Source organism: Neltuma alba, unplaced genomic scaffold (genome assembly GCF_004799145.2).
Source record: "Neltuma alba isolate B1F8T4 unplaced genomic scaffold, ASM479914v2 tig00004352_pilon, whole genome shotgun sequence".
NCBI classification, from domain to species: Eukaryota; Viridiplantae; Streptophyta; class Magnoliopsida; order Fabales; family Fabaceae; genus Neltuma; species Neltuma alba.
Genome location: NW_021633669.1, coordinates 20575 through 46176, shown reverse-complemented (window position 1 = coordinate 46176; position 25602 = coordinate 20575). Strand labels below are relative to the sequence as shown.

General features: G+C 37.3%; 1 protein-coding gene across 1 annotated transcript; it reads right to left on the bottom strand.

The window, feature by feature from the left end:
- On the bottom strand, nucleotides 1–24859 carry LOC114744374 (serine/threonine-protein kinase TOR). The gene is made up of 57 exons (XM_028932547.1): nucleotides 24563–24859; nucleotides 24049–24387; nucleotides 23870–23944; nucleotides 23428–23600; nucleotides 22607–22705; nucleotides 22326–22485; nucleotides 22063–22206; nucleotides 21734–21903; nucleotides 21434–21638; nucleotides 21105–21299; nucleotides 20155–20307; nucleotides 19215–19336; nucleotides 18982–19081; nucleotides 18813–18899; nucleotides 18599–18729; nucleotides 17258–17360; nucleotides 16991–17173; nucleotides 16819–16911; nucleotides 16489–16524; nucleotides 16125–16223; nucleotides 15948–16046; nucleotides 15708–15870; nucleotides 14834–14958; nucleotides 14652–14704; nucleotides 14404–14527; nucleotides 14103–14285; nucleotides 13509–13661; nucleotides 13281–13433; nucleotides 11675–11746; nucleotides 11429–11563; nucleotides 11246–11307; nucleotides 11046–11143; nucleotides 9982–10091; nucleotides 9734–9907; nucleotides 9587–9652; nucleotides 8633–8701; nucleotides 8430–8540; nucleotides 7523–7663; nucleotides 7311–7439; nucleotides 7057–7222; nucleotides 6764–6978; nucleotides 6130–6336; nucleotides 5237–5350; nucleotides 4954–5157; nucleotides 4678–4758; nucleotides 4159–4233; nucleotides 4001–4067; nucleotides 3757–3917; nucleotides 3469–3642; nucleotides 3173–3301; nucleotides 3004–3087; nucleotides 2282–2343; nucleotides 2115–2187; nucleotides 1892–2026; nucleotides 1386–1559; nucleotides 1043–1308; nucleotides 1–350 (listed from the first exon to the last, which is right to left on the bottom strand). Exons 1-57 carry the CDS (start codon nucleotides 24680–24682, stop codon nucleotides 332–334), a joined length of 7413 nt encoding a protein of 2470 aa, XP_028788380.1. The 5' UTR covers nucleotides 24683–24859; the 3' UTR covers nucleotides 1–331.
- Nucleotides 24860–25602: the final 743 nt, after the last annotated feature.

Sequence of the window (25602 nt, the reverse complement as noted above, 5' to 3'; positions counted from 1 at the left end):
TTTTTAGCAATAACATTTAAGTTATTCATTTCCAACAATAATAATCACAATGGTTTCGTTGCTAGAATCTCCAGCGAAAACCTTATGCACCTCGTGGGTTTAGCATTAGAGAGGGAAAGGACATTTACAGAAGACCTAATCGAATATAATATCTAACCTACAAGGATGAAGCATTTGCTTAAATCCTACACCATTTCTTATGAGCTGGCAGGAAATAAATGACTGTACAAGGCAGGTAAAATCACCACATCATATGCTACAAATTATACATTCGGAGAAGAAAGGATTTCACTATGTACAACATGTACAATATATACTCTGCTCCTCTGGATCACCAGAAAGGGCACCACCTGCCACGTATTAACAGTATAGTTAATCTCAAATAAAGAAGGTGGGGGGGGGGGGGGAATTAGTTTGACCCAATCTGGCTCTGACACTTGGAAGGTTGCTCATCCAGTTGGTCACAACAGAACACCGATCTAAACTGTGTCAACCCTAAGTTTCTGGCAAAATACACATTAATTTTCTGATAATTTTCCTGTTTAAGTTACTAGAGTTAGATGCCAAAAAAGAACAGTTCATGACACCTTAGAATAAAGACGGCAATATGATTTAACATCTAAATTAATCAACTTTTTCATGATAGAGGAATCCTTGCGAAAGACATCATTCTCCACAACACATCTATTTACAGCGCATCCCAGTTATACGTCAATATCCAAAAACAAACACTTAAGAACTCAAACGTATTAGACATCATTTGCATCATATTATGCTAGATGCATTCCACGATGGGCAATCCTTTTTATCCCATCTTCATGAGCTTGCCAGTAAACATGACATTATGTGTCGACAACTTCTGAAACGGTTAGCATCAATGTTCAAAAGTTTTACCAACATAAATGTGTTGCTAGGAAGAAAGCTAGAGATTCAGGGGGGGAAAAAGGAGGGAGAGACTGGTTAATATGGCTTGCAGATTAGTCACTCCAAAAAGCAGAGGACAAATAACAACACAAGAAAACTGATGAGTTTGGAATCATACCCGACATAATTTTGGCACAAATTTTCATGTGAGGTTGCTTGGTTAATTAACTTTTGAACTTGCAATTTCACTGATAAGCCATGATCAACTTCACGAGTGTCTCCAGCAATTAAGCTGCTATGATCTACTGCATGTTGTATAGAGCCAGATGAAACCGAAGAACAAGTTGAAAAGTCCCGTCCTGTAAGCTTATGACTCATGCGAGCCATAACAACTACCGCTCGCTCATTCAGGACCTCATTAGCATCACCAAGCTGGTTGACAGCCTATATGTAAAAGTAAAAACAATTATCATCATAATAAACATAAAAAAACGAACCAAAAAGAAAAACGTTAAAAATACCTGAAGAAGTTCCCTCTCACGAGCACCTCGTTGAGGATGAGGAAGCTCTCTATTTGTGGCAGATTCTTCAGTATTCACAACAGCAGGTACATGATTACTGGTAAGCATCGACATTTGTGGAACTTCATTGAAGTTGAAAAGACGCCAATTGATGAGAGGATCATGTACAAAGGCCTGAGGGCAGGAAGAACAATTAATCAACCTAATCATCCAATTGAGACCATAAGACGAGATGATTTAATATAATGAATAAATTACCCTGGTGTGCTAAAAAAGCTACGGTTAGAAAAGATGAATAAAGAAATAGCGATACTTTTTTTTTTTCACCCTTAAACAATACGCATTTTTATGCTCAACACGTGCATATCTTGGCCCTACTCCAAAAAATAACACAATGAACATTACCTTGTAAATTCATAAGAATGGGGTGTTCTTAGTCTCTCAAATCTATACCCGTTTTGGAATTTTTTCACAGCAGAGAAATGAGAATGGGAGAAAAATTTTACCTCCATCATAGCCATAACACTATCTTTATTAGATCGCAGAACTTGCATTACATTTTCACATGTTGAGCGGAAGTTTCCTTCAATACCACTAACTTCCATAGCTTTCACAAGCATCCTTGTCAAGCGAAAAGGAACCTGATCCGGAAATAGCAAGATAAGAAACAATAACATATCAAGAATTTGAATAATCTCAGAAAACAAAGAATAACAGATTCTTGAGCACCTTCTCAGGGAACTTCTCACGATTCATCGATGCTTCAAAACAGTCTCCAAAATCTATGTGTAAAATCTTCCCACTGCAGAACAAGAGAACAATTAGATACCTCAAAATTTTAAATTAACTAGTTCTGTCAATCTAGCTTAAATTATCTTTCAGTTTTTGTCAGTTACCTAAACCGGTGTAACATAAGGTTGCTTGGATGACGATCACCTAAGCCAAGGAGGTAACCGACCTGGCAGAACCCAACTATTAGTATAAATCATAAACTTAAATCTTCATCAGTCTAGGAGGGATGAATAAGTCGGTTTCTTGAAGTTATGAACTTCAATAATAGGAAACCCATGCATTACAACAAGCTCTTTTTAACGTTCAAAGCATAGAAAATCAGAGTATGATCTTCTCTGGTTAATGCATTCAAATTGGAAAAAGTGCAAATGCATTTACATAAGGGACTGAAGGAAACAAACCCGCCAATCAGATCCCACATAAAGCGCTAACAATAAAATTTAAATAAATACTCTATCGTAGCAAAACACATAGAAGAAGGAAGTGAAAATATGGCAGAAGCGATAAATGAGGACCATAAAGAGTGAGACAAAACACATGAAAAATATATCCTTCAATGGAAAGTGAGCCATTTTGATGCTACTAAAAGGAAATAAGTTCAGAAACACCCAAAATAACAAGAAGAAGAAAAGCAATGGTTGGCGACTTGAAGGCTTAGATCCTCTGTAACATGCAAACCAAATATTCACCTCTTCAGACCACATAATAAATGCTTTCACAGTTATAAATTAAAACATGATGGAGTCTGCACGGTAATTATAGAATGTGGCAATAAGTCTTAAGTCAAAATTTCAATTCATTGTATAGAATATGATTAAGCACGCACCATACTCATGACAGCCAAGCTCCTAGTGTAATTTGTCCTTCTCTCAAGCCATACCTCAGATGTTCGACTTTTCAACCAAAGCACCTAGAAAACAGAACATTGTGACCCTTGAATTAAGTGCATGCTGTAGGAGACCATATACCAGGTAGTGTTTGAAAATATTACATACCCTTGCCAAGTCATTTCCTTCAGTATTTTGCAAAGCATACTCAAACACCTCAACCTTAGCTACAAGAGGCAAATGATCATAGTCGGGTGCAAAACTGAGCATATATTTGTGTTCCTGATTCAAGGTTATCTGTACAGCAGGGGGAAAATGTTCAAGTGATTAAAACTAGGAAACACCATTATATTAATGACAATCTCACTACAATCAAACCCAGATCACAAAAGCATAAGAGAATTAAAAGAAAGCTAGATGCTACAAGGAACAATGAGCATATAAAAGCAGCTATTCTATCTGACCTTCCTAGCATCCCTGTACTCCCGAATTAGATGATGCAAGGTGTCACAATTAGGGACCCATCCGATCAACCCACTGTTTGGAGATAAAGGAATTACAGAATATCGTTGAATGGACAAATCTTTCTCAGACGTCTTCCTAGAATTCTCGAGCAGAGTGTTCACCAGGCCAAAAAGCTAGCAAAAAATAACAAGTCAGTTACCAACTTGTCAAGATGAATGATCCCAAAGAAAAAGTTCCCAGATGCCAAATTATACAGGCAGCATGTAGGACAACAACCATGAAGGTACCTGCATGACACGTTCATCCTGGCGTAAATCCTCATGTCCCTTCAATAAGAAAGCATAGTCTTCACCATCACTCCCATGAATGGTCAATTTCCTGGGTCGTTGCTTAGATGTTATAACCACAAGTTGACGTGCAAATGATGCAATTGTTACCACTGGTGCATCTGAAATATGGTCATGGATGATTAGTAGACTAAATCCACATTACTGCAAGCATATTTTTTTGGAAGATCATAAAGCAATTTACCAGCTACATATGTCCCAGGAACAGCAAGCTCCAAATTGCGGCATTCAAGCAATTCCGGAGAGACAGACTATGGATAGGAAGAGTGTATTAGCCCCATGACAATGACAGTGAATAAATATATAAAAATAAATAAATATACATGTAACCATCACTCTTACCTCCAAGTCCAAGGTTGTAAGACTTTGGAGCTGCTTATCTATCTTTCTAAACACATGATAATAGATATCCCACGCCTGATCAAGTGATAATTTCAAAAAATCAATTTAAACCAGGAAAATAATAGAAACAAGCTTTAAAATTTCTTTGACAGATGAAAATCTGCATGAACGAATGTATGCTTATTTCACATAACATTTCTTTCCTTCATTCAGTCCTAATAAATGCACCTGCCGCATAATATCTAAAAAAGCCAGGAGAGACTAGGAAGGAAGCTATTTTGATTTATTCTTCTCCACTGCGATCCAATATGGAAAAGAACGTCTAGAATCTCATTCTTATTCATAAGTGAATTGTAATTCACATCAAGGACCAATTCATCCCAAAAGCTTTAACTATCAAAACAAGGCCAGAGAGGTAAATATATACCCTGTATCACCTATACCAAAAAGTCCAAACAACCCAGGACCTTCTTCACAATGAGGAACTAAATAAAAAATCTAGACAGGCAAATTTCAAACCTGGGTTAGCTCAGCATCTTTCCCAGTACTCTTATATTTCACACAGCACTCATAAGCCTCTAACAGCTCCTGTCGATAGGCCTGAAATAACAAGAAAATATAGACAAATTCATATTCAATATTTGAATTTGAAGTGACGGGATTTCAACTTTTTAAAAATTCAGAATTGAAAAGCTTTTATGCATATGAAAACAAATACATAACCAGGGTAATACGAAAAACATGCACGAACATCTTAATCCTCGACTACCAAATAAGTCAAGATGCTGGCACAACCTCAATAAATATTCTCTCTTTTATTGTGACATTGTTTCTCATAGCGCCTTCTTCAAGCATCTCATGCAATGGCTCCAACACCTTTAGCATCCCTTCTATGTTATGTTCACCAAAATATAAACGACTAGCTTCTTCCAGGGCTTCATGCCACATCTCATGCCAAAGAATTGCAACCCTAATTAATTCTTGCGAAACAAGTTGAGCCTGAAGCAAAAGCAGCTTATAAATAATTAGGAAATAACGATGACCAAAAAAAAAAACTGTAGATGGATCATTATCACACCTGATCCACAAGAACACCACTACGCTGCCGAACTTTGTCAACAACTTCCTGAGCTGCAGCTCTGCGTAAATTGCTTATTGATTTACACGCTACAAGGAGTGGATACATGAGAGCCTACAGATAAAAATAAATGGCAATATCACATAAGCTTAACAAAAATAAAATCAGCATGAACATTAGAAACACTAAAATAGTCATCCAAATGCTACCAGCTGAGGGAAAAAAAGAAGAAAAGAAAACCGTTATATCAAGAAAAGAAAGTTGACATACAGAAAACTGACACGATCAGAGTCCCATCAGACATTTCAACCAATTAGAGTGCCATCTTTCAAATTCAAAAGGCTTTTCAACTTAATGCTTTTTTTAATTCTGAATCATTAATTATTGTTTACAAAGTACAACTGCCTCCAGTAAAACTTCATTAGAAAATTCATTTAGAAGTAGTTTGCAAGCCTGTGTGGGACGAAATCTTCTTGGCTAAGGAAATCTATGTAATTATCAGCAAATTGCTCAAATCAAATGCCTTAAACAACTGATTAAATTATGCAACTTCCCAGTCGCCCAAAGAGGCTTGTCACATTTAGTTTATTATTTTTATTATCCATAATGGGCCATAAGAATTATTTAGGAGCATTAGTTGCAAAGTCACATATCACACTCAACACCCCTTTTTTTTGGGGGGGGGGGGGGGAGACAAATGGAACACAGTACAGATGGAGGAACCCAATTGCCACCTAGAGATATGCGCACCAAAGCACCCATTTAGAACATAGAAATATCTAATAGGAAAATTAGATACTTCATGCAAGTTCAAAATTCCAGCATCCGGAGCGCTACTTATCAATGGATGTTGGCAAGCAGTAATAAGTCCAAATTCAACATCAGTCCCAAACCTGTGGATGACTTTGCCCAATTCGCACCAAAAGTGACTGTATCAATTCTCTTACAGCATGGTTATTAGAGTGTATCCTGGCAATTATCTGAGGAAGAACTACTAGCCAGGTGTTGATGTTGACAAGGGAGAACCCCTTCTTTAGGGCCATTTGAACTTCTATTGTAGCACCATGGTTAAACCATAACGTTAGAAGCCGCAATATATCCTGAATCAAGTACAAAAAGCATTAAAATTAGGGCTCTAGTATATTAAAAACAACCACCAAAGCGGATTCCAAAGCAAAAGCAAACCTATAGCATTACTCACAGCGATAACCAGATGTAAAGATGTAGATAATCTAAGATAGGTTAATGGCACATTTAAATGAGCCCAATATTGATGTACCCCTAATCTTATTAATCTTTCCCGCACGCCAAACAATGGGAGGAGCAGAGTTCTTCTGTTTAATTAGAAGATTTTTATAATAAGATAAAAAGGAAGAATTCCATATTTAAAAATATTAAAATTACAACCAAAAAGAACAGAAGAAAGAAACTAAATAACAACCAAAGCAAAAATATTGATACAAACAGTTCCAGCAATCCCCCAAGACATCAGCATGGTTTCATGTTGCAACGGATAATGTGGCATACCTGTAAACTATCATCAACACCTTTAGCATTGGCACCACATGCTATTGAATGGAAATATCCAGTGACAGCTGCTACAACAAATTGTGCTGCTACCTCAGGAAAACCTCTTACAGTGTAATGGGACATCACTGCGGTATTGAACAATGCCCATTTATGCCAAGCTTTGGCCCATTTATTTGCATACTGAGTAGCCTTTGTAAATGCAGCAAGTATATCTACAGATGTGAAAACATAATCAGAGAAGCTATTGAAATCCTTTTCATCTCAGAGTTGAAATTGAAACGTCCAAGAACCTTGTATGGACTCATCATCCAACCCTGGCGAAAGTGACCACTGCCAAGATCCAAGTATCAGAAACACACGAGCAAGGAGAGGAACACCTGGATTGGCTGCATTTGCAAAGCCTGATGGTGTAACTGGTTGCATGCTGGATGAACTCGAAAGCTCCATAGCCAAAGTCTGTGCCAAACGGTTTTGAAGCAGCAGGCCAGAGATTAGTGGTAACTAAAGTACATGTAACTATTATGCAAAGGGAGATATATCATACCTGCAGCCTGACAAAAGCCTCCCTACGCTTCAGATCCTCACCAAGTGAATACTGGTATTTTAAGTACGCCAGCATTACTTGTGGAGGGCCATGGTATCGTACATTTTCAGGAGAAATTTCAGGATCATACTGAAAAAGAAAGGGGAAGAAAATAGTGAAGCGAAGATGAATGATAATTAACAGAACAACCTTCTTAGAGAAACACCACAAACCTGCAAGAGTTTAACTAAAGTAGATCTAGCCTGACTAATGCGCCCACTTTTTCTGCAAAGTGAAGCAAACTTGAGCCAAGTTTCAATGTCTTCTGAAGGAGGCAGTACAAGTGCTCTAACAACCAGAAGTGCCTGCCAAACCTATACATTCAATCAAAGGAAATAATTAGACAAGTGACAGTACTTGGCGGAACTTCCTCTTAAAGGCGATATAAAGTTTCACATTGTTCCTAAAACAGAACCAGAAACCGGTCACCATATTAAGAAAATGATAAGAGTAGCACAGCCACACAATCACTACAAAGAGCACACAACAGGAGACAAGAAGATGACAAACAAAAAGGGTTAAGTAATGGCTTTGCAAATAATCTTCCAATCACTAATTCAGTCATTAAGCAAGAAATTCCCCTCCTGGACATAACTGAAAATAAAGCTTCATAAAGTTTAAGTGAAAATTCATTTGACTTAAGCCTATTAACCATCAATAAACCCACGTGATTCATAGGAAGAATCTGCAACTAAACACAAGAATCATTAACCATTAACCAACATGAGCAAGCGAATAAAGGCATTAACCATTGACCTATTGTAGATTAATGAATAATTAACTATTAACTACTAAAAGTAACAAATGATAAGTGAAACATGTTTACCACTTCTTTGGCCTCTTTAACCTCAAGTGAAGCCAAAGATTAGTGCCCATAACGTTCTTACAAATTATCTATATCACAATCCCCAAAACTTTCAAAAAAACACAATTGTAGGCATCTAGTCAAAACTTAGAAGTCGGACTGTGATCACAATCATATGCAGTGGTTATATGCAGGCTTTCAATTGATAGCGTGCACAAAACACTTCCATGCTTAGTTTTATGTTTATGCACTTTTCACAGGGAAGAGCTGTGGACCTCAACATTGCGTTTTGCTCCTTGTATACGCTGCGTCCACATATTGCGAATAAGAGCTCGTCGCCCTTCAGCAACAGGATCTCCCATTGGAAGGATACAGTAATCAATTACCTGGCAAGAGTATATTTTCCCGCATTAAATTTAACAAGTTTAGAATAAAGAAAAACACCAAAAGTTAAATTTCTGACTACAAAAGCACAAACCTCTTCTAGCTCTGACAGTTGCTGAACACGAACCATATTGCTGTAAGCACGTTCATAGCTCTCCAAGACCTTGAAATGAAGAGAAGATGAGAATATACAACATTCTATGCAGTAGAAAGGAGTTCATAAAAATAAAACTCTACTAGTAATACCAAAAGAATATCACACTGACTAAGCATAAGCAGGCATTGTCAGCCAGTGGTGCATCAAATGATGTTTCGTCAGTATTGGGCAATCAGCATAGTTTACAAGTATACAAGGAAAAATGGTCCAAATAATAATTCTAAGCAGTTTACAATGCCGCAACAAAATACAAATTATAAATTGATTTAAATTTTAGAGAGAGAGAGAGATCACTGAAGAGGTGAAGTCCCATTGTTTTTGACCTATCCAATCCTTTACAGCAATGCAGAGGATATACATGAAACACAAACACTAGTGGTATGGAGACAACTCCAGCATTAGTAAAACCAAGTAAATCAACATTCATGATGAACTGAACCCAATCTTTTTCCCTTTTCCGCTTTAAGATCTAGCACCACTTGTCAGATAAACGAGTACAGATTTAGAACAATATAGGTGACGGGAAGAATTTCAGAGAATAGTTACATAGAGACTTCTTGTTTTATTTCTAAAAAGTAGCCACAAGATGTAAAGGAAGTAAGCCACAGAAAATCAATTAACATCAGCAAAGAAGAAACAACAGCCACATAAATGAAAAATAATGCCTCACAAAAAAGGAATTAAATGAGGAAACAAAAGCATTTGACTTCAACACATCAGCCTAGAGTATACTACCATGATTTTGCCTATCCGACTAACAGCAGAGATTCCAAGAATAATAGTAAAACTTCCCACCCCCTTTTAAAACTTCTGTTGTCCACATAGTCTTGGAAATTTGAGTCCACTATCCTAGGAATAAACAAGGAAGAAAAGTTTATGAATCATACTCACCAAAGCAGCAAGCTCCGTGGCCAAACATTTTCTAGCCCTTTCAACATATTCCCGTGCTTCATCATGCTGCCAATATATTCAGATCAGCAAGAGTAAAATTTTTCAGCACAGGAAAATCGAGAGTAGATGTCCCTAGCAAGCCAGTACCTTTCCTCTACGAACTAAGAGAACAGCTCTGAAGAAAGTACCATTACTGCTTCCATCACCACTGGAAGCAGTATTCCCTAATCCTCTAAGTTTTGTTTCATCACCATCATCTAATCGAGACACATATTCAGCCATTTGGTCCCATTCTCCCATGTTCCAAGCAGCGTTTGCAGCCTAACACAAATCATGTAAAAAACTTACGCACATGTTGAAAAATTAGAAAGTAATATGGTTTATATAAAACAAACCATTGGCGCCATTTCAAGACGAGCAGCTGGCTCAGCCGGGGTCCAATATTCTTTACATAGGTTATTCAGCTCCTCCCAGCGAGCCAATGCAGCAAGACATCTCATTCGTCCTGCAAAGGAAGTTCCAAGCTCAAAGATCATCAAAATAATTGTGTCAAGGCAGACTAACAAAGCAAGAGTAAGTCCTTTTACATAAAAACACAAATAAATTTGTAATATAGAGTAGCTTCCATGTTTAAAAAATGGCATTGGAATAGGAAAAGGGAAGGCACATTCTATTAAAGAATATACATAAGGTCAACTTCATCCACTTCTAGATGGAACACAGTTGTCTACTTCACCTTCTGTTAGGTTCTCTAATGTATTTTTTAGAGTGGTGGAAATTGATTATTGCTACTACTATCAGAATTATTAGCATTTAGCAGTGTTAATTGTTAATGTTATTATGCATACATAAATGCATATATGAAGGAGGTCTTTATAGTCTTGATTTCAACTCGTAAATTGTTTTGGCCAATTATGATATCTCATCCTCTGTCACGCAACTCATTCACTTAATCCTAAAGGCCTTTTTTTTCTTCTGCAGGGGGGAAAAAAGAAAAACATTTTGTACCATTCATAAGCAACAATTTCCAACTATTTCCCTCTAATGATGTGTTTTGTATCCACGCGCACATGCTAAGAAGCTATAAAATCCTGGTTGATGATCCGGATAAAAACCTTCCTTTAACTCCACCTCCACATATCAACCACTTGCTGACTACAGCAAGAATTTGATCGCAATATCCTAAAAATTCTTCACTTCAAATTTTTAATACTAAAAGCTATTTTAAATATAGTTGGGACTTGGAAAGTGGGATATAAAACAATCATGTGCATGCACGTTTTTGTATTTAGTTCTATTTCTAATTCAATAAATAGTCAAATAGAATCATAGTAACAACAACTGAAGCATTAACAGCCCCATAGATTACCAGCTAAAGAACAAAGAGTCGGTTCATCTTGAAAGCACGTTCAAGTAACTCCAAAAACGAAGGAATAAAGGTAGGGATATCACTACAGACCTAAAGTAGCATCCAAGACAAGATGTGGACTTGTTGCTTGGGAGGCCTTTGCAGTATAAGCCTTGAGGGCATCATCCCATCTCTGCAGTTTCTCATACCTAAAGAATTGCGCATAAGCCCAAAATCTTTCCAACACTTTCTGGTGACATGCTAAAATTGCTTATGCAAGAGAAGCAAACATAGAAACGTTAAAGCATTACCATGACTCCTTTAGCTGAAAATCTAGGTGCTGTTGAGCATGGGTCAATATCCCAACTGCAGCCTACAAAATAAGATGTTTGGATGAAAATATAACTCACCATATCCATCAGGATAACGAAGTCGACCTAGAGAGCAACAGCCTACAACAAAATTTATCCGAAGCAACTTCTCTTCACACAAACCTCATGTTGGTGTAATTGGTTGTTTATATGAATCAGAGCTTCAACTACAGCTACTGGGTTTGCATCCATCTTCTTAGAGCGTGCTTCTTCAAATTCCATTTCTTTGTAGTGCAAGGCTTTTGCAAAAGCTCGACACTGAACATGACATAGAAATGTGAAAATGTATGAAACAGACACAAAATGAAAAGGCAAAGCAATGTTTTAAGCAGCATGTGCTGAAAGCACAAAATAAAGAGATGTATGGACCTTTTCAGCAAGAGCACCAAGAAGGCGAATGTCTATTGGAAGAGGTTTTTCATCATGCTCCATGAACTCAGCCTGTAGATTGAAAAGGAGGGTAAATTTACAAAAGCATAGAAGACCATAGTTTTGTTTCTTCCCCATGAATCTTAAAGTTGGCAGGACTAAAAGACGAATCACATGAAACCCTTGTTTTTGAAAAACAGAACCAATCTTCCCAGACAATTTTGTTCACGAGTTTATCACGTATGGTTCAATAATTAAATGAATTCTTAAGATTTTTCAAAACCAGTCATTTATTGAAAGATAAGACGGAGTAAAAAGGGCTTCAACTGTCAATCACCAATAAGTAAGTTTGCTGACTATTTAATTCCAGCTCTAGCTCAATGACACCTCCTACATGAACTAATTACTCCAAGACTAAGCGCAAGATCTTGTTTAAAAGAAGATAGTTATTTGACAGACAAGTTTGTTTAAACTAGATCTTTTAAGAAAAAGATTTGCATACTTGGGCATCAAAGTTTGCTTAGGGAGTGTTTGGATGAAACCAAACCATGGTTTGAAGAATAGCTTCTGGAGAATAGATTCTGAGAAGAATAGATTTTATGAAGAATACATTTTGTGAAAAAGTGATTCTGAGAAGTGAGAGTGTTTGGATAGTTGTTATCAAAAACATTTTTTATATGTACAAATTACTAAAAAGGACATAAGTTAATATAATAATTACATAAAAAATAAATTTTATAATATACTTTAATTTCAAAAAATAATTTTGTTCATAATATATTGAAGTGGCACTATATTTGGTATGCCGAACCCGGACCTCAAAGAAATAAATATTTGGTATATTTATTGATTATCATGTGGAGACGACGGCCAAGGACGAACAGGCGAAGCGTGAAATAATTCTTGTGGGTGTTTTTGTCAAATACACCGTTGATAGCCTCTAACACTCCCAATGACGCGTTTTTAATTTTCCAGAAGCGAAAAATTGTCACTTTCCATAAAACCATGGTTTCATCAGTCCAAACCAAGGTTTTGACTCTAACCAAGGTTTTGACAAAAATGAGGCTGTTTGGATATCACTTGGTCCAAACCATGGTTTTGTGTCCAAAACCATGGTTTGGAATGATATCCAAACAGGCCCTTAGTCATTTTCAAACCATAATATCTCCTAAAATGTAATTCGAGTCGAGCAATATAGACAAATGCACTTTTCCTTTTAAAATCTACTGCATGAGCCCGCAGAAGCATTTTCTTCAATTAGTTAAAAAAGAAAATTGCATTTGAAAGTTGAAAGGTCCTCAATGATGAACTCTTTGTTTAAGAAGAAAAAATAAGTAAACCCTCTAAAATGAACTTGAAAGACAGGAAATTATCAAAAATAGATGAGAGAATAATTTTTGTGAGAATGAAGTTTGAATTACAAATCAGAAGCAGTATAATTGATCACATCTAAAAGCCCCAGTGCCAGATCATTTAAAGAACATATCCTTTGATTTAATTCTCGCCCTTGGCATTATTGAAGTAGACGTGTTGAATCTATGCATGAAAACATTGAAGACTCAAGAGACGTGTTTAAAATCATCAAAGTAAAGAAGAGCAAGTATACCAAGTTAAGAAGAGTTGCCAAAATTTCAGGAGGAATATTTGGAGATGAAAAGGCCATTTCTAGATTTCTGACCAACTGTTTTTGGCTACCCTCATTCAGCTGTGCCCAACAGCTGACAAATCCAGCTGCAAACAACTCTCTCCCAACAAAAGGCTGCCAAAAGCACATCAGAAGTGAAATTAATGAGGAAAAAATTTCTGTCAATTAGCTATATCAATCCACTGAAACCTGCAATTGTGCGAGCCTAGCACAGGTTCGAAGGGCTGGTGAAGGAGATTCCTTTAGCAGTTGAATGCTAAAATGCCTCATCCATTCTGCCCAATCTTCTTTAGTACTTCGCTGAGAAGCCTCCCCTGCTGTCCGCAAGCGACCATCATTGACCTGTGTGAAAGAAATTTAAGCCCTTAATACAAAAAATATGCCACAGGGTAAAAGCTTCAGAGTGTCAGACTACAGACTATACAGGATTTTATTCCTATAAATTCTATTTCCAGTTCTTAACTCATTTCCCAGACAATGCTCCTTCCTGATTCCCCTAAAGTCAGCATAATGTCTTCTTGTGATTTTGAACCAAAATTATTTTTATACTATAGAGCTGCCATTCTTTCATTTGGACTGCGATCATCAGCAGAATTAGCACAAAGTATGCATTTCAGAATGGCAGACGAGACAAAGATCTCTTCTAAAACTCATTGTACAAGAAACATAGTCATAGCACTGAAGACATATATGTGAAACAAAATCCACTGAGCACGCTCAGTCAGTTTCCCAAGGATTGGACAGAAGGTTGGAACTATAAACACATCACTTAGAGAAAGATACCTGATGGCCTCTTAGTTTCTGGACATCAGATCCATCTTCATAAGGATCATTCTCCACATCATCCAAAGGGTCGCTGATGACCTCAACAGGAGGACGTCGATTCAATCTTTGAATAGCTGTGCTGCCAAGGATTAATGGTTCCCGCCTTTGAAGATGCCCTTCAATTTCCTCAAATTCCTTGTGCTGAAGCAACATAAACTCTCTTAAAACTTGCTATCAAAAAAATTTCTTAAACTTTTCATTGCAAAATAGATATCAATTACACACTAAAATAAAATTAAAAACCAGGGAAAGTCAAGACCCGTAAGCGATATTTAAGTAAAAGCTTGTGTATGGACGGAACAAAAAGTGAGAAATCCTCGCCAAGGGCATGAGCCAGACAACAAAGTGCATCAATGGCATCCTTTCGGAGCTCATCATTTTTCCTGTAAATGACAAGTAAAATTACTAGAGTCACAAGACCAAATGACAGAGAAGAATGCCATAGACTCTATGAACAAATGAGAAGTACATTGATATAAAGTTAAATAATAGAATCTCAGGACTGACCCATCCAAAACTAGCTTCAGGTGATGCACAAGAGAAGATATGTGACCAGTGACCTGATAATGGAAGAGAAAAAGTTTGACAACAGACCAGAATAATCATAACCAAAAACGAAAAAAAGAAAAACGTATATCTTGCGTAAACAAGTTAAATTTGTACACTCAGTGAATGGCATGGTAATTTACCTGCACACGGGGGATCAATCTTGTCAATGTTTTTATTGCAGCACGTCTGATGTCTACCGAAGCATCCACTTTAAATAAACGCACAAGAGCAGGAAGTAGAAGATGCATATGTTCATCCAAAGTCCCTACATAATAAAGAATATATGGTTTACCCTTTATTCACATAATATATATACATAAGTAACTAATTCATGTTTGTCTAGTAAAATCAAAATAACCAGGTCTTACACCCACGAAAACCTACGCACCAAGTTAATAAAGTTTTGTTCAATGTCTTGCACTAAAATAATACTGAATATCTTCTTTATGAAATAATGCTAACAGTGAAGTACAAAGACAAAACACAACCCCCAAAAGAAAAGTAAATAAAAATTAGTTCAACGGAGGTCACCAATCCATCTGTAAATTCATTAAAGAAATCAGAGACTAGATCAAACATTTAAACCAAAATGGCTGAAAGAGCTCCCAATAACCAACTCATGTCAAAAACTTAAGATGTAGGTCAATGATAACGAAGAGGTCTATTATTATCTCCAAAACTTAAGCAAGGACAAAGCCTGACCCTACTATATACCTGTCCGGAAATATTAATTTTGGAGGCAAGAAATGAGCTTACAACCACTTGTCATGAGACTCATGACCATTTCACTACAAAAGTCTGAGTAAAGACAAGAAGTTCAAGAAATAGCTTTATTAGCATCACAAACAAAACATCAGTGATTCAAAAATTATCCCACTCCAGCCATGAGCTCCACAAACCCACAGAAAAAGCACACTGCCAAATTCATAAGCTCTTTCTTCGACCCGTAATGGTCAAACGAATTGTCAAAAAGATACACATAATACATAATATACTACAGAAAATAGCACTAACCACCAAACACTTCAAGGGTGTGAAGAATGTCAAGAACATAAGTGTAGTCATTGCATCGTTCTGCATCACTAAGGACCTGAATACAGCCTGGAAGAATAACTGGAAGATATGTTCTGAATTCATCATTGAGAGCTAAGCAAAGCTGTTCAACTAGGTGGAGAACCTGAAACAATAACATGCAGATCAGACATGTGAAGATCCTTACAAAATCCACCAATTTAGAAAATTTGCCAAACTTACTGGATAGCCAAGGGAAGGACGTGCTGGTGCTGGATGAGTGAACGATGACCACAATTCTGATATCAGAGAAAGCAACTCTTGCAAGTATTTACGGATATGCTGCAAAACCACATCATAATATATAACAGGATAGTCAAACAGCAGATCATATAATGATTTATTACGCTAGATATGTACCTGGCGCACAATAGACACCAAAGTTCCAAGCTTCCATGTGATGAAGTCTTTCAAGCTATCTTCACATGTACGGACAGTATGAAATAGATCGGGCAAAACCTAAAAGAAGGAAAAAGTTAAGGAATGTACTGAAAGTGGAGGACAAGGAATCATCCCAAAGAATATAAGCCAAAATGGCTCAAAAAATTATTCAACCTCTCTGCGTAACAGAAATAAAAATCTTCCTTAAAACATCTATGAGATGTGCACAGAAGTGGCACCAAAAATGCAGGCAAGGCAACCAAAAAAAAAAAAAAAATTGTAAGCGTAGAATGAAGGTAGAAAGGACGTAACATCAATTACGAAGTCCAAGATCAAGACTAACCTTTGGCAAGTACGGTACGCAGCCAAGTCCCATTGACTTTCCTCGCAAAGAAGAAATACAATCACATTGGCACCAAGAACAACAAAAATTAAGAATTGAAGCAATTATTTAACATATAATCTAATAAAAGAAAGAGAACTTTTAATTATGCTTCACATTCACAAAGACAAGAGAATCAACTAAGAGTTTTTTTTTTAAAAAAAAAAAAGGCATCTCCACAAATAACAAATTTCATTTTCATGGAGGATAAAAAAATGTGTTCTATGCGTTTCTCTTTTGGTTCAACACCTAGCCTCCCGAAAAGAAAAAAGAAAAGGCCTTTATCCATACCTTGAATATGAACATGAGGGACCCCACCACCTTTAAGTGGTAGCTGGCAAGTGATGGATCCCTCAATATACGCATAAGGGAATTAATCGCAACCTGAAATAATAAAAGGATATTTTTAAGCTTACAATAAAAAGTAAAAACCAAAAACTCCTGAGGGGTTTTCATAAGCTACCGTGGAATAATAGTCTTCTGATGACGCAAAAGAAGGCCACAGGTCCATAGGGAATTCATCCATAGACTGCATATGTTGACCAGAATCACTGGCAGGACGTGTAACTTCTCCATGAGGCCCGGGCAACCTAAGTTGATTTCGCTTATGCTCATGAGGATCTAGAGCACCCATAATCCCAAGTACCTGAGGAACCCAAGGATACTTTAGTTACAGATTTGTGGATGTGGAATAAGGAATTTTATACTTAGTTTTAACTTCTAAAGTTACCTTCAAGACTTCTCGTCTGGTGGACCAAACTAATTCACCATTCAGTAATTTTAAGAGTAAGCCAAGTAACAGGGGATACTCGTTATATGGAGTTATGACGTAACTGTCCATGACACAGATTTGAAACCATCAATATAGCAGAAAATAAAAGAATGAATTAAACAAATTTGAAATCCATCAATATAGCAGAAAATAAAAAAAATGAATTCAAACAAATTTGAAATCCATCAATATAGCAGAAAACAAAAAAATGAATTCAAATTCCAATCCACATACAAAAAACATACAAAGACAAGTAAACTGGCAACAGTTTTTACTTACGGTCTCCACTCCCAAATGATACATGAGTTCATAAATAATAATTTTCTTTAAAGCAGTTTCTCCTCACAGTCAATCCGAAAGTCTTGACCAGACAAAGGGCAGGAACTTTATCGCAACGTGTCTTTTTTGAAATAATTTGGAATATTTGGCAACAATTTGGTGCCGATTTCTAAAAAGCTTCCTTGTCTTCATATGCACCTTAGGAAAGGATTTGTTTAGGAATTCTAAGCAGCGCTTGTCTTGGGACATTTTTTAAGGGAGTATCTCCTTTGAGCATGCAAAGGGAATGGGCAGCTTTCCTGCACATTTAATTTTTAGTTTCATTTTCTTTTCTTATTCAGTTTTGGCCTTGGAGCTTCTTCCTGACAAGATACCCCATCCTACTCATAGTGTATCTTTCATCGCTCATATAATTCCTTCTTTGATAAGCTTTACCTAATACACACACTGCAAATATGTTCTTTGTCCTTTTAGAAGGCTAAAGTCCCCTCAAATCTGAACAATTTTGTTAGGAATACACTTAATGGAATTAAATGATTTGCCACAGACTCGTAAGCTTCATGAGCCTCTTTCTCAGGAGATTTGTTTTATCTGCTTTCAGAGTTCAGAGACAAACAGTCATTTTGTTTAGCACCGTGAAGGTGGATAGTAGCCTTGCAATTGACCATGGGATATTTTTATTAAAACATTCGTTTGTCCAGCCTCTTGACTCTTAAAATATAACATTTGGACGAGTACTGTTTTCAAAGCTTTGTGCTGTTAAAAGCTGGATCAAAACAGACCAGTCTTAACCAGAGATCTTTTCTATCACTATGGGATACGAAAGTGAGGTCCATCAGGCCATAGATTTTTATTTTAAGACAAAGGGACTCTGGAGTGCTCTTTTATAATTTTATTTAAGCCTTGGGGATGCATGACTTTTAACAGTTTGTTAAATAATATATACCCCGAAAGGATTCATCAAATGAAGAAATAAACAGGTAACTTTTTTTGACATACAAACGAAACATAAGTACATACCCAGTGCTCTGCACAACTTGACCGAGTGTAATAACAGCCACTTCACGCTTTGTAACAGCTGCTCCATCCAATAATGCTTCAACAATTAGAGGCATAAGTTCAGGAATGTATTGCCTCATCTCAAAACCACCCTAGTCAGAACCCAAGATATTTAGGTAAGTTTTTGGAAGAAAAAAATGAGTAAGCATATCATAAAAAGGAGGAAAGTTCTCACCACTCTGGCAAGATCCCCCACAGTTACAAGAACTCCACTTATAATTCCAGTATTGGCATTAACATCAATAAGTCTCGCTACAAGTGCCTGATATAATCAGAAATTTATTAAGAAAGTAGAAAATGAAACAAGACAAGAACTTATCTCAAACATCACAACTAGTTAAAACCTTATGAATTGGAGCAATGTATGGAAGTATTAGCCTTTCACAATTCCTTATCAAACAACCAAGTAATTTTGCACTTTCTTCCTTGCATTTGCTATCTGCACTGCTAACATAAAAAGATAATTCAACGACAATGAATTTCTTTTTAAAAAAAAAAGTCCAATAAAAGCAACTCATAACCAAAGATATTATCAGAGATTTATTCATCAACCAATAGGATAAACCCTTCAAAATACCTCTGGTCTAAATATGTTAACAACTGTATAAGATGGCGGCGAAGCGCTGGAAGAACATATGCAGGATTTTTCTCCGATAGCCTTCCAGCAACAGAAATGGCATACTCTCGAACATCAAAATCCTGCAGAACCAGGCTCAATTGTCAACAGGATGTAAGAAGATGCAGCTTCAAGAACAAATTGCAGGAAACTATGGTTCTATACAAGTCAAGCAAGAACTTTTTTTCTTTCTTTCCTCGAATTGTAAACTATACAAAAACATCTCCATTAAGTGAATAGTCAGATGAGCTTTGCACTTTCTTCCTAAAAACTCCCAATATGTTAGTTCAATGCAGCACCAATTACCAAAAGGCCGAGTTAATGCCTTGTGAAACTTAAAAGTAGGACAGGTTAGTCTAATATTTTAAAAACTCAAGGAAGCATCTAGGGAAGGTGAACATAATTTTTACACTGAACAAATGAAGGAAAAGACATGAATTTTGACGAAGCAAAAAAGCACATGCACTCCCTGAACCCAAAAAAGAACCTTTCAAGCCGGGCACCACCCTCCTCTAAATTCATAAGACATTCACTTGGGTATAACAGAGAAAAACAATCACCTAGATAGCTACGACCCAGGAGGAAAACGTTATATCCTACATAATCACCAAGATAAGACTCAACCCTTTGACCAAAAACAAGCAAGTAAACGGCGGAAAAGATAATATTCACCCACCCATTAGAGCTTAATGAAAAATTGAGGACCTACAAGACAAAACTAAGATCAAAAGGCAACAGCATCGAACTCCTCTCCAAATATGATATATTTTGTTCAGTAGGCTATAACACTACGGGAAGCAGGTACTATGCACACCAGCCCTAACCTCTTTTTTTTTTTTTTAAGTTCCCAGGAAAGCAGGGACAAGTATTCTTTGTGAACCTTAAAGTCTAACAGTCATACCTCATCATTTAAAGCAGCAAATACTGCACTCAAATTATCAGCCTGTGCCAAATACTCATCAAAACCTCTATCTCCATGTAGAGAAGTAAAGATAGAGTGGCGGACATTAACATCAGCATCTGCTACAGCCGAAATGAGAAGCTTCTCCACGAGCTGCATAGCATCAATTTCAATCAGCAAGAAGCATATCAACTAGGCGTGAATTAATCAGCTAAGAATAAGATTAAAAAAAAATAAGCAAAAGCACTGAAAAATTGACATTTGCGATACAAAAGAGCTAGCCTGCAGGATGAAATTAAACAAAAATATCCTTCTGCAAAATCATATATCAGGTTGAGTTACCCAATGCCCCCACAACCACCTCAAATTACATTGAGTTTTTATTTCTTTTCCATACTTTCTTCTCAGAAATCCACCCGGTGGTTAGGTAATTTTCCATTTCCATTGCATCCCTTCCGATCTAAAACTTCTAAGCACACCCTAAGGGCAGACACCCTCATGGAAATCAAAGGTCCCACAAAGGTGAAGTCTTCCAATCAAACTGCAGTACTTAGCAGCTTAATATGGGGGCAGAATTACAGGTTGTTCCCCTTGGTTTGGCTAGAGTTTCAGTTACTCCCCTGTAGTCTAAACCAACTCATTCATCACCCCAGAGGTTTGTTTTATTACCACATACTATATGGTATCTTTAGTCTTGATTTGAACAAAAGATAATCATGTGAATATTATAAGACAAAAAGTCTACTCTCAGTGTTCCATATTTCATGGTTTTTTTATTGACGGCTATAAGCTAGTTCCATAACTTAGTAGTAGATTTTATATATATATATATATATATATATATATATATATATATATCACGACAACAACATAAATCAACTGAAAATGAAAAACAAAATCTAAGAAATAAATTATCCACATAAAACAAAAAGTGCATGTAAACACTCAACCTCCTCAACAAGGCGGCGCCGCTTTCCCCCTGATCTATTTGACCTGCTAGAACCATAATGGGTGCATGCTATACCAGAAAGGGAATTTGCAACTAATTTACAGCAACATAATGCCGCATCTTTTCGAGTGGCTCCATCCTCATCATCCAAGTAGATAACAACTGATTCCCTGGCAAACTCCAGTAGGTCATGGCCCTATATTATAGCATAAGTTTAAACCCTCTGGCAGCATTCTAACAACTTGAATACAAAAAGGAGGTGAAAAAAAGGCATTGCTGGTAAAATGGATAATATGAATCAGATACATTACAAACAACACAACACATAACCTTGAAGTTGAAACGAGCAAGAGTCTGCAAAGCAAGTTGTACTAAGGCAGAACCACTCAGCTCTGAAACTTGCTGAGGTACATTCACCATTGTTCCTCTGCCCATGCTTGCAGCAGGCCTCCCCAGAGGATAGTGGGACTTAGAAAGAACCATAGATATGCTGTCCAGCAACCGGTCTTGGATGGTTGGCAGCAATGATGGAATGCTGAAATGATTACAAATTAAACATTAAACAATATTGCAATGACCTATCAAATTAGCCTCTAAAAATTTACTTCAAAAAATAATCCAAACATGTACCTGGTACTTATTTGCTCCAGGGATTCCACAAGCACTGTTGAAAGACCAGCAGAAAACATAATATCCAAAAGACTACGTACATGAGGCTCCATAGCAGGGCCCATTGCTTTCGCAATGCTTCCAACACAAGCCAAGGCCTCAAGTGAAGGTTTAGTCCTACGCGGAGCAATCTACATTCATAAATGTGTCAACCTTCAAATCATGATATTGTCACATGAAGGGAGCTGAAAATAAATCAGCTAACCATAAAACCCACATAGGACATGCAAAAGGCACTAAGATGACTAATGATTGAAGACAGACATCAGTCAACAACTACAGCAACATACCGCCTCACGTAAGTGAGTAGTTATTGTCGGCAAATAATGGATGAGTTCCCCATCCAATGCTCCAGCCATCTCCCCGAGAGCAATGAACCCACTATCACGATCTTGGGGTATTTTCAAGACAGCAAGGATATGATTCATGCATATCTGCAAGAGATTGCCACTCAATAAAGTAAATGTTAGAAATTACTATAAAAGCCCCATTCTGAAAGGTATTCCTCCTAGCTTTGAAAAGCACAATCAAGTATTAGGGGAAGTTAACATACTGTCAGGTAGTTAGTAACAAAACGATCACGCAAAAAATGTGCAATTCGAGGCAGCAGTGAAGTTATGCTTAGACGAACAAGCCGGTCCCGATGCTCTAGGTATCTGAGGACAATTTCAGCAACTTCTCTGTATCTTGACATCATGAACTCACCAGTATTCCTGCCCAAAATAACAATTCATGCACTAGTTTGAACCCACCAGATTATAATTTAATCCTAAATACCAGCTTAAATGGGCAAATCTTCTGCATAGTAATGCAGATGTTGGAAACTCTACCAACCTTAAAAGCTCTCCAACTGCCAGCAATGAACCATGTATGCTGTGCACTGGGGCATTTTTACCCAATCCATCTTGTGTTGCCTCAAACATTCGGTAATACCTGCCAATAGAGAAAAATTAAGAACTTACTCCATCATAGTGGCATTTAAATGAGGATTAAAGTAAGGTAAGCCATTTAAAAATATATATACATATATCAATGGTCGCCAAAACCCTCTAAGAAGTCCCGCTATAATGATACACATTGTTTTCAGTTTTCACAGAGTCAAGGCCTACTGCACTGCCCTGTTGATCCAATTAGCAGGCATGTACTTAAGATAGTCTTACACCCCATCCGCCTCCAAAAGGCTTCTATCAACAAAAAACCTCCAAATTTCAAATGCTAGTGCAGTTATCGTTTCATTTTGTTCTAAAATACCATATCAATGCCCCGTTTGTTAAAAGAAGGAGAACTAATCCCTATCCCACATACAACAACTGATATGTAAAATATCTGCTATACCCACATTACCGTTACCCTATCCCACATAAAACAACCGATATGTAAAATATCTGTTATCATTACTCAACAATTATTTTTATTACTTTTTTATCCAAGGGCACAATTGATATTTCTAATTCAAAAAATCATTTTTCATTACATTCTGTGTATCGAATGGGCTGTAACAGAGTTTAGTCAACTTCATTTTCAAACTTCCAGCACTAATGTACCATGTTAGCAGACATTGATCGAACAAAGGACGTCAACCATAACCAAAGACAATATCAACACTATGACCAGATTCAGATTATGTATGTTAAACACATTTAGTATGAACTGACCATTGAACACGCCATCGTGTCTCACGCTTCTCAATGACACGCAGGCAAGCACGCAATGCCTCCACGGCTCGTTCACGAACTGGCAATTCTGGATCCCTCAAAGCAACCCAGATGGCGTCAACAAATTCAGGTACATGAACATTGAAGACAGTTGAAGCATTTTCTGCCATTTCCTGCAGCAGCCATAATATAGTCCATATATGATGTATTTGGGGGAAACGGAAGATTTGAAGGATATGGGAGACCACCGAAGTAAAAGAAAATAAAGAGAACTTGCTCGTAAATAAGCCAAGAGCTTTTGAGAAAAAGATTAAACTCCAACAAAGCCAAATACTTCAAGAGCGTCCAGAAGGTCCAACCAAAGGAAATAAAAAATTTCGATCTGCTCGGACTCTACTAACCAAATTCACTTGGCGCGACTGAACAAAGAAATGACACTTACTTTCAAAATTAAAACAGCAGCGAATCGACGATTCTCCACTCTATTACCTTTGAGCCAATCCAGAGCAATTTTAACCTGAGGATAAGAAAGTTTAGAACATTCTGCTTCCAGAGAGAGAGAGAGAGCGAGAGAGAGAGAAGAAGAAGAAGAAGGCGTTTATTCTCTCAGTATCCACAAACCTGGCGTTCCACTTCATCCGCAGTCATTGCTCCGCCTGCCCTAGCGAGGTGGCCCAGGACCCTACTAGCATGCACCAAAATTTCACGATCGCGCTTCCCTTCAAACACATTCCGCATGTAACTGGAAAATCTTGAGACTTTAGAAGCATTCTCCCCAAGTGCCACATCAATCAACTCATCAATAGCCCTTAGGGCCCCCAAATTTTCAGCTGGCTCACTGCTTTCTAAAAGACTAGAAATTCGATCATACAACTGATCCATGAAACGAGAAAAAGCTTCACCGCTAAGGTCACGAGCTTCTTCCTCCAGATGTTTCTTGAGAGCGAGTGAAGCACCCTCCTGCGCATTTGTGAGAAAAACCCGAAAAAAAAAGAAAAAAAATCAGTTCTTTTGTCCTTCCAGCACCATAGTTCAGCTCTCATCCCAAAAGGGTACTTCTGTAACCACGTACTATCAGCACAATCTCGCAAAACCCAAGTGATGCTGAGGGTCAATTAGAAGTTTGGAACAGTACCTTGGGATGGCCACGAGTGCAGAGGTCAGCCAGGATCCGATTGAGTGCGTCGAAGCTGCCACCGCCCGGTCCAGTGGAGGCAGGGCCGCAGTAGCGGTGGGACTGCGACGTAGTCGCCATTAGGGTGGTCAGCCCTAAATTACAAACCCGCGGCGTCTATATGAAGAAATCTTGAAAAGAGGGAAATTCAGCATTCAGCTTGTGTGATGATAACGAAGGCGATGATGAGCTATGACCATGAGCAAGCCTGGAAGGTCCACACTGTTTCCGTGTGTCTCATTCTGCACTCTCAGGTGTACATGAGCAAGACGAGGGTCCTTCCCGGTGTCTTGAGGGTTTTTCCCCCTTTTTCTGTAAGACAAACTCAAAAAAAAAAAAAAACAAAAACAAAAATTTGTGTGACATGTTTCCGATCTTAGAATCAAATTCTCATTGTCAATAATCAATAATTAATTATGCAAAAATTAACATGTAAAATAGAAACCTACTAGTTAGTTGGATAAAGCAGTGCTCCTGTTCGTTCCATTACAATAATATCACATATTACATAATTTCATGGAAAAGCATGTTAATTTCTCAATAACCTGAAAACTTTTTAAAAACCGGATTTTAACATTGGCAAGTTTGCTCTTTAACGTTTCTTCTAGGATGTCTAGAACCGTTACTGCAGCGCCAGCTAAGATCCGCCGCATGCAATGGTGTCTTCATGATTTACTTGGCTTTAGCAAGTCATGAGTGATAATATGATGCCAAAACTTCCATAGATTTCTTGCAAATATATAAATTCCTGCCTAAATTGCCAATTGAATGAAACTTGTTTCAAATTTTCAGTTTTTGAACTTAGATGCTAGTGATACTAATAACTCCCTAGATATCCTAGAGAACTAATAGAAGTAGTATGAAAATGTAAGGGTCATGGCCACCATAAGTTGTTAACAATATAGTTCTCTTCAAACCACATTAAAAGGTTCTCTCGTTAGTTCAACATTCCCTCTGCGTTTCCCCTGTTTTGTTAGATTCTATGTGACTTCATCTGTCTT

Bases quoted from the DNA above. Each gene is read 5' to 3' on its own strand.
- LOC114744374 (XM_028932547.1), bottom strand. From the start codon at position 24,682: ATGGCGACTACGTCGCAGTCCCACCGCTACTGCGGCCCTGCCTCCACT. The intron at 21,300-21,433 runs GTTATGTGTTGT...GCTATAATATAG, and splicing joins TTGCTCGTTTCAACTTCAAG to GGCCATGACCTACTGGAGTT. The intron at 19,082-19,214 runs GTATTTTGAAGG...TTATGTTAGCAG, and splicing joins TTAACATATTTAGACCAGAG to TGCAGATAGCAAATGCAAGG.